The 9,463-nt window shown below is 40.7% G+C and overlaps 1 protein-coding gene across 2 annotated transcripts; it reads right to left on the bottom strand.

Annotated features, from left to right (window-relative positions):
• Nucleotides 1–2,304: 2,304 nt before the first annotated feature.
• Nucleotides 2,305–7,759, bottom strand: LOC127476388 (transmembrane protein 14C-like). Of its 2 annotated transcripts, none has more exons than XM_051799291.1 (4): nucleotides 7,492–7,759; nucleotides 5,075–5,176; nucleotides 3,087–3,211; nucleotides 2,305–2,900 (listed from the first exon to the last, which is right to left on the bottom strand). In XM_051799291.1, exons 1-4 carry the CDS (start codon nucleotides 7,565–7,567, stop codon nucleotides 2,847–2,849), a joined length of 357 nt encoding a protein of 118 aa, XP_051655251.1. In that variant the 5' UTR covers nucleotides 7,568–7,759; the 3' UTR covers nucleotides 2,305–2,846. The 2 variants fall into 2 exon arrangements, with proteins under 2 accessions (XP_051655251.1, XP_051655252.1); XM_051799292.1 differs by having other exon boundaries at nucleotides 3,087–3,174; nucleotides 7,492–7,752.
• Nucleotides 7,760–9,463: the final 1,704 nt, after the last annotated feature.

Here is a 9,463-nt window from a genome sequence, read left to right as displayed (position 1 = left end):
GCAATTTTAACACCACGAAGGGATAATTGTGTAATACTTCAGGCCATATTAGTTTCACCACAGAACCAACCCTCAGCCTGTGATGACGAAGTGCCAACAGCTCCCAGCACAATGACTGACAGAACTGGGACATGGCAAATTGCACTTTCGAAGCCTGAAGCAGAACAAGAGTTAGGGGATTCGCTCTGCATTATAAACAGCCTCATACCATATTCTTAGAACAAGGGATAAAGTAGGACAGCACATGACTACTTCCTTTCTAAACCGTTTCAGTTGAAACATTTTCCATCCTTTTATCGTTCTCCTTCACTAGTTTGTAAAAGTCAGTTGTCTGCACTACTGGTGTAACATTACTTACATTCTTACATTATAGTACAGATCTGTACTAAATTAAAGAGATTTTGCTACCTGCAAATGTCACATTAATTGGAAGAACAGCTTAGGGTGTGACATCTACCAATGGGTGAGTAAAAAGTCTGTTTTTCCTCCCCTCAACTCAGTGATGCAATTCAGCCTCAGTACATTATTGCTGTGTTAGAGGTCTCAGTGTTATACCTGTAAAGACTAAGGCACATTTGAGGCACTCAAGTGTCCCAGATTTTGGCTCACCCCAACATATTTGCTCAGCTTTCCACTAACTGTGTTATTTTGCAACATTCCAAGCCTGTACGTGCCTGACGCTGCCCCAGTGTCAGCAGTTGGAACGGCACAGGTAAGAGCCTGAATAGCAGAGAACTTAGGGTTAGCCAGAAGTAAACATAGCATAGGCAAAATTTAGGTGGTCCCACTGGATTTTCCACCTGGGCAGAGAGGAATCTGAGTTCCATCTCTCAGCCACAGGACGTTTCTGTATTTTTACCAGTTACTATTTAGCTTTAAAAGAAGACTTAAAAAAAAATAATTGCTTCTTTTGCCAGAGGTCCCAAGAACTTTGTGGTCTTTTCTCACCTGTGGTGTGGCTTCCCCAGGTAATATTCTCCATGTGGGATGCAAAGAAGCAAAGAGCCCTCTCCTGGGAAGGGAACTTGAACCTCTCCAGAGCAGGAGGTGAAGGTAGTGCAACATCTCTCACTTTCCAGGACTTAAGGACTTGCTATTACAAAAACAGCCTTATACACCCCCCTTTACAAAGTTTAAGGCAAACTCCTAATTTCAAGAGATCATTTACCTACCAAAGCAAATAGGGAATTCCCTCCTCCAGTCCTGAGTGAGCCCCTCAAGAGAGGGGTGAAATACGTGACACTTCCTCCCGCCACTCAGACTTCTACCTGGCATGTAGATGTGCAATAGAGGGCCTGGCTCTTCAACCTGGGAAATGAGGATTTGATAACCATAACTCTCTTCCTCTCACATTTCTATAATGTATTTAAGTTCTGGAGGCATGATTAAACTCCCAGTTGTTGAATTCTGGTCACCCAGTCTGTGTATTGTACAACCCGTTTCCTGTTACTGAGCCTTGTTGAAAAATCTGTACTCATTTAAGCTTGTGCTGATAGCTGATATTGTAAGAAATATTAAAGTAACATTTTTATTTTCAGAGTGTGCTTTAAACAGAGTAGCCTTAATTTAAGAATTAACAACTGATTTCCTAAAAATAACTAAATCATTTTCCAAAATTTACATCCATATAAAAGCTGACTCGTGGCACGAAGTTCCACTGAAGTCATGGCATAGCCACAGTGAATTTAATGCAAAAGTAATTATCTCAATTTAGATAGAGACAACTCTCAGTGGAGAAAAACCAAAAACCAAAACACAGAAACCTACACAATAAAAATAGGAAAGAAAACTTTTAGAATTAGCTAACAATCAGTCTAAAGGCAGGAGCACTCTGGAGAAAGGATACTAATGTCTTTAGTTCTTGAATGGCTCTAGAAAATTCTGTATGAGGGATGGAATTTTCTATTCAATTACATGGGGACATTTAGAAACATAAAAATGTAATTACAAAACTTCTGTAGGGTTTTGCTTACAGCACAGTCAAAAGAGACTACGATTTAACTGGGACTAGAATTTCAGACACACTTTTACATGTTTTTAGTGTTGCTCTCTGCAGATTCACCTTGTACAATCAGGTTATTTACAGATTAAGTGTCTGGAAACAAGAGAGGTTACAATATGAAATACATTAAAATGTTAATGAAGGCCCCTAATTTAATCTTTTGCCCCACATTTATAAAGCAATTTTGAAAGACAGCACTTGGATACTAACAGTTCACTGCAAAGACTTCCACTGAGAAGAACACAAAGTAAAAATACCCCCGATGCCCAAAACACAGAAATTATAAAAAACCCACACCAAACAAAGGTTTGTAATAGAATTTACTTGTAGAAAAGCAACATTTTAGCATCATTTCACAATAAAAATGTAAGATCTGTTTGGTGTTATACAGACGTGGTGTATCAACTCAGAATGCAACAGGTAAAGCATGCTGTAATACTAAGTACAAAAGGTTTGAGATACACTGTTGTATTTAGCAAATTACTCCTGGTGCCTCTTTGTGGTTATTTTCTTAATTACAGGTTCACTCTGCTTCATATATGTCAGTAGAATATTTTGAAATATAAAAATTGGAAGTGTTAAAATACACTGATTCACATCTGGAAAAATCAAACCCAGGACCCATTTCTCTCTATACACAAATAGGTCTACCTGATCATTGAAACAAATGTACATAAACAAATGTTTATAAACTATCTGTCCCATCATTCTACTCCCTTTTATGTAAAAAAGGGGAAAAAATGTCTTGATATAGAAAAGTGTTCCATCTTCTTGCTTCTGAATTTATGCAACATCATTATCAAGTTTCCTTATCCAAATATTAGGCTGTAAAATGAACAGCTACTTATCCTGGGGCTTTTCTAACATCTTCAGTGCTAATCTTCCAACCATTAGCAAACTGCATAAGGAGGAAAAACACATAATTAAACAATAATAACAACAATTTGTCAATACATTTTCAAATACTTCCCATGTAACTGGTGCACAGGAACAAAAAAGATACATAAAATATGACTCATTCCATTTCAGTTTAATTAAGAAATCACACACAAGAGGTTAAAAAAAAAAGTATATTGTGTTGTACCTGACACCAGCAATCAGCCCCGCCGGCATGAATTTTCTGGAGTTGTAAAATCTTGTTCCCATGATGGCAGACAGTGTTCCAGATGTAACTTAAATGAGAGATTGTACAGTCCAGGCAGCAGATACATGTGTGTAAGAGACATAATAGAATTAAAAACTAACGGAACAGTGAGAAGCAGTAGCACCAAGTAAAAAGTGAAACGGTTATTTCACTTGATGGACTAAGAGAGTCAATAAATTGTGTAAATTTTGGAATGCCTCAGTATGTAAAAAGTATTCTACATCAAGTTGTAGCAGACAGTGCGCTCCATATGGTTCTGCACACACTCCTCAGATTTCTTTTTCGAAATGTGCTCTTTTTGAGGCTGGAAATAATTTATGCCACGCTGCTCACTTCTTCCCCATGCACAGGCAAATCACTAAACTTGTGCACGTAATTCCCCCACTTCTCATAAAAAGGAGAGAGCATTTTCATGTGTAACTTGTAGTAATGTTCTGAGAATGAACTAATTTATGTTTCAAAAGACTTCAAAAGGGAAGTGTGCTATGTAAGTGCTATGCATTACCAAGCCATTTCAGTCCTGCACCTCCTTCCACTAAGATGAGAGTCAAATCTATTGTCCCTGACTTAGAGACAGGAGCCATGTACTTTCACCGAGCCAGTAAAATAGAAAGAGCAGTCCCTGGAACACTGTATGTCAAAGACAGACTGAATACTAAGAAAACTGTAAGAAAAACATATTGATGAAATCCTGAGCATTAGCATGCATCTGCTACCCAGTGGTAACAGCTACGCACAGTATGTTCCAACTCATTTATCTTCTACCATTGTTTCCATGTGATGACTGGTCCTGCAGGACCCAGCTCATCTTCAGTCCTAGCCATGGCATGCCCCTTCCCTAACACCACTCCAGATATTGTTGCTGACTTCTAGTGATCTCATGTAAGGAGATATATAAGAGACTGGGATCACAGTCTGACACACAATAAAACTAAAATATTTTAGTATTCAAATGCTTCAAGCTCTAATTAGTAGGCACTCTTCAAAATATGCACAACTCACAGTGTAATTTTGGCCAAAGCAGCAGTAGAACACCCCTTCTCCAAAAACTTTAAAGGAAAAGACTTCATACGCTACTGAGGTAGAGAAATGTATCTGACTGCCTCTGACATTCAGGCAAACACTTGGTATCACTCTTCTTAAGCTTGCTGTACTTGCAGTTTATTCCAGTTACTTAGGCTTGACCATGCACAGCTTTTGGCCTGTCCAGTAGATGTGGAAGCCTGTAAACAGGACTGCCTGTAAACAAAACTGAAGTGGAGAGAAATGCTGGGCCTTCCCCTTTCACTTCTGACTTTCATATACCAAAGAGCCAGATGCTATGTCACTGCTTCAGTGAAAAAGTGCTATAGCCAGTGTCAGCTCTTTAAACACTGACTAAGCAGTAACTCTCCACAGTCAGCTTCTACAATCAGGAGGAAGGGAAGCTCCAGTTCTGAGAAGAAGGTAGAATAATCTGCACTACTGAACCTTACTTTTCTGTTAAATCCCCCCAGGCATGCAACACCTTTGTCATTCCACATATTTGTCATATATAAAAATAAGCCAATCACAACTACTGCCATTTTCAGTGGTAATAAAATAACCTGCTAGTGGTACAGGCCGTCTACAGGGGAATCCCACTTCCCCAAATGCTCCAGCTTACTGTGGGATGCTTAAAGTAGGATTCAGTCAGATAGAGGACACAGAGAGGTCAGACATCAATTTACTAACACTTTCCTAGAACTAGGATCCCTCAAACACATCAGTACCAGACATATGAGTGTTGGCAGCCACCAGTGCAGTGAAGTTCAAAGATTGGACTGAAATTAGATATATAACACCATCCATTTAACTCTTCTGCAAAGACTTTTAGGAACTAATTTTAAATATCCAGCTATTTTAGGGTAAGTATAATCTCTTCTAAGTAAAATTTTAAAATTACTTACTCAAAGAAAGCCAAATATTATTTGGATTCTGTGAGAGCTGATAAGCACCCAGTCCAGCCAAACCCCCAAACAACAGGCCAGCAGCTAGTGATGGAACACTACCTGAATAAGTAAAAGATAATGCATTTATTAGAAACTTAAAAATGAACTTGGTCATCAGCTTATGTTTTGCAAAATACCAGCAACAACAAAAAACCCCAAAAAGATAGGCATTCATCATTCATTGTTATAAAGAAGATTAGAGAAGGGTTTTTTTTCTTTTAAGATATTGAGACCATGTTGATCAGCACCAAAAACCAGCTGAAATACTCTTGCATAAGATACAAATAGCATTAGTATTTAGTTCTGTAACAGCAAAGTCATTAATATATTTATGGTGGAAAGAATTACGAGAAAAACAAAAGAATCGGTGTTTTCCTTGTGCAAACTGAAGCATGTTGTTTCAGAACAGTAATATCAACATTTCTTGAGAGGCAGTAAAGTAGATGGATTAAATAGTAAGGATTTAAGAGGGGGAAAAAAGGACATGTGGACTGAATTGGGCAGGAGGGCATTCAGATAAATAAAGAGTTGCCAAAGAGGAAGGTGGAGTCCAGTAATGGAGATCATATCTCTTAAATACACCTGAGATCTGATCCAAAGGTAACTGCAGACTTTGGAAGAAGGTTCCCTGGACTCACCTAAACTTCGAATCAGATCCTTGGTATAAAGCTACCAGAAAATAAAGGATACTACGTTTAAGCTGATTTACAGAATACACCAAGTAATGAAGTGGCATGATCACTGCGAGTGGTGAATATCCTCAATAAGGCTAATGGAGAATTAAGGACTTAATGTTACCGAGGATAGTTCTTTTTATATTCCATTTTTCAGGTCACCTTTAAAAGACCTGAGACTAAAAAACTAAGCTGATAAAGATCTCTCAATGTTACAGGAGGATTGCATATTGCTGCCAGAAAGTAATCACTTTTCAGTCATCGACAAGGTTGCTGTAATATTGCTTTAGATCCTGCTTTTGGTATAAAAAAGCAAGAGATAAAAACTGATAGAAAGCACCTGATATTCTTGTCCATGTGCAAGGAAAAAGATGCACACTATAATAACCAGCTGCTTTGTACAGAATACAGTTTAGCAACCAACATGTGGTAGCTACAATTCTTTCCACAAGCCTAGGAGTCAAGAAACATCCACCATATCCATATCCATGAATTTTACCTTGAGGCGTCGTTTAAGCAACTATGACACATACACTTACTAGGACAAACACATCACCTCTGGCTCAAGAAGTTCCTGAGTCTCAACACACAAGGACTCAGAGAACTTACTAAATGAAGACAGAAAAACTATCAATCAATCAATCAATCAATCACTCTCTCTTTGATTGCTCTGTTCTCATACTCTTCCCAAGGCACCTACTGCTGTCCACTATCTGTGTGGGTAAATAGACCTGGTTGTAAAAGAACAGATCAGATCATCAAATTAGATCTACAGATGAAAGTTCCATTTTCTTTTGGTTTCTCCAAGTTATTAGTAATGATACAATATGGTTTTTTTTCTCTCCAAAAGTCACCATATGAGTTTCTATTCCCCCTTCAAAAATCCTGTGACCTGGATTCCCTTGCCTCAGCATGACCGTGTCCTCCCATCTGGGACCAGAGGACATGAAAGACTCCTGCCATTTCATAATGCCCTCAGAGAAATACAGATGCAATTAGTTACTGGTAAGATTCTTACTGACTTCAGAAATGCCCCTTCCTATCATAAAAGCTAGGACAGCTTAGGGATTTTCAAAGCTGAAAGAGACTGTTGCAGGAATTAAGCTTCAGTTCTGTCTGGAGGAGGGTAACTCAGGAAGAGGCCAGGAAATGAAAACAGTAGGTCAGAGGGTAAGCTTATGATGAAGAGCCCAGAAAAGGAACAAGTTTAAGGACTGATTTGCATTGTTCAGCTCTACTTGGAGAAAGGATCCTTTAGAAAACTCTCTGCAGCTTGCAGTACACCATTATTGTAAAAGATTAGGATGGGAATAAATCTCTAAAGGGAAAAAAATGGTGATTTATGTCATTTGAAGATGCAGAACACTTATAGAATGCTTGTATTTTAAACAGGAGGGGAAAAGCCTTTCTGAAGGAAACTTATGTCAGTTCACTCAAAGAGCACAATGCAGAAGTAGCATATCAGCATCCACCAGAAAGCCGATTGTGGGCTTATCTGCCCAAAGCACCAGCTCAGCCCAAAATCCACCACTCCCCAACAGCAGCAAGTTATCAGCACATGGCACAAACTGATAAATTTTACATCAGCGCCAACTTCGAGCTAGAAGCCTTTCGTAAAAAGCCGCCCAGCTCACACCAAGTAATTGGGGGGAGGGAGGACGAAGACAGAACGGGAGATAGAAGCATCTTTGAGCTCCGTACCTGCTTTTACATAGCCAATAAGCCCTCCTGATGTCACCAGGGCGGCGTAGCCAAAGCCGAACCAGTCCACTGCCATGCCGAAAGCTGTAACGCAAAATCGGGTTGAGGATCAGCATCTCTTAACCTTTTATTTTAGTTGGGGGGCGGGGGGGGGAGGGGAAGAAGCATTTTGCCGTGACAGGCTTTGCTATGAGCAAAGCCTAAACCCTGAACCCAGGAGAGGAAACCCGACTTGTTGGGAAGGCAGCCCTGCGGGTGACAGGGATGCTGCTGGGTCTCACCTGCCCGATGGGCCCGCTCCGCAGCAACTGGGGGCGGAGCAGGCGGCGGAAGGGGAGGTGAAGGAGCCACGCACCGCCCAAAACTTCCCTTTTCCGGCTGTTCTGGGAGAAGGGGAAAAAAAAACCCCAACGCAAAAGCCAACCAACCAAAAACCTACCCAAGAGGCAGGGTAGGGTGCGTCCCGCAGCCCGGGCTTGCGGAGGAGAAGGCGGTGGTGTCTTCCCACCTACCTGCGGAGCTCCCAGGAACTGCCCCGGCACGACGGGAGGGGGATATGGAGGATGCCCGAGCAAGCCCTGGTGCCTATAAATTAGGAGAGACTTCAGTGCAGACCAGGTTTTGTGCTCTTGTTCAGTGAGGGGCATAGCAGCAGTCCTGTGCTCCCAGTCCCTCCCGGCCCTATTCCAGAAATGGGGTTATGTGGTACAGCTGAGAATTTGGGGTCGGGTTTTGTTGTGGCATGAGCCACAACTTCGGGCAGCCTACATACTGCTTGCTTTGATCAGTAACTTCAGTACAGCTCTTTAATGGAAGATGTAGAGGATTTCCATAACCTTTAAATTGCAAGCTAGTGCAACAAGATGAATCTTCTGCTTTAGAAGCTATGCAACAGTGGGAGATGGAAAACAAATTGTAAAGAAAATGTTTTGCATTTTTTTTTATCTGGAAAAAAGGTAGAGATGTTTATAACTGCCTACAAAGATAAACCCTTTCTCTTTTCCATGTGCTGAAACTGGGTTTCTTCACTTAAGTGGTGCTGCATGATTTATTCCAGTTGTCCATACACTTACCTCCCATGGACATTTAACCATATAGAGAGAAAAAGCACTCCTCTAGCCAGGTCCCTGAGCTGAGGAGCTTCAGTTCCTCTTCATAATAGAAGACACAAAATACAAGAGGCCTGTACTTTCTGCAAAATGCAGCTTTCTTCAGCTGCATTTCAAACTTCTCCATCTTTATGAATTAGACTAATGTTCATAAATGGAGGAGCAGTTTAATTCCTTTGTTGGCTTAAGTGGTTTAAATAGGAACCTCCTCTCTCCCTGGAAAGTGCCACAACCAACACATATCTAAGCTACCCAGGATGGGGCTCCCTTTTCAATTCAAGCTGTGTGATAGCTATGATGTTCAAGCTTCGCTGGGCTCTGCTTTGTAATCCAGAACAGGGGTTCCCCAAGAGGAGGGAAGCAGGAAAACTGGAAGAAATCCACAGCTGCTGGAGCTACTGAACTCACCTGGGGTTCATCTCAGATGCTGCTTGCTAGGCTGTTGTTTCTTGCAGCTATGGCTCCATCTACTCTACCAGTGTCATGCACATCCACCCTTTCTGACAGGGACAGATTTCTCACTGCTGACATCTCTCTCTGCACTGCTGCCTCTACCATTCTAAGCAGTTCCCTGAAAACTAGAATGAAAAATGTGCTGAAAAGGAAGATGTTCACAGGGAAACAACAATGACAAAAAATTGCCAAGTAACTAGTTAGTGGCAGAGCATTCACTCAAGGTACAGAAAAAATGAGTTCTCCCCTAAGGACTGTTTGTGTATTTCACTTTAAAAGCTGTTAGGACTGTTCTTCACTGTCTCCAGTTCCCAAATTGTTCTAAGTCTCATGAGATGCATAATTCTTTGTTACTACACAGGGAGTTTGCATTTTTACAGATGTCTGATATTTACTTTTAAGTCTAAACT

The sequence above is a fragment of the Manacus candei genome, unplaced genomic scaffold, assembly GCF_025592945.1.
Source record: "Manacus candei isolate 608988 ecotype Guabito, Panama unplaced genomic scaffold, ASM2559294v1 h1tg000049l, whole genome shotgun sequence".
NCBI classification, from domain to species: domain Eukaryota; kingdom Metazoa; phylum Chordata; class Aves; order Passeriformes; family Pipridae; genus Manacus; species Manacus candei.
Note: the sequence above shows the minus strand (reverse complement) of the source record. Positions and strands in the feature narration are given on the sequence as shown.

Coding starts and splice junctions, on each gene's coding strand:
- LOC127476388 (XM_051799291.1), bottom strand. CDS start 7,567: ATGGCAGTGGACTGGTTCGGCTTTGGCTACGCCGCCCTGGTGACATCA. Junction 5,177..7,491: donor TATTGGCTATGTAAAAGCAG/GTACGGAGCTCA, acceptor TTACTTATTCAG/GTAGTGTTCCATCACTAGCT. Junction 2,901..3,086: donor GGGCTGATTGCTGGTGTCAG/GTACAACACAAT, acceptor CTCCTTATGCAG/TTTGCTAATGGTTGGAAGAT.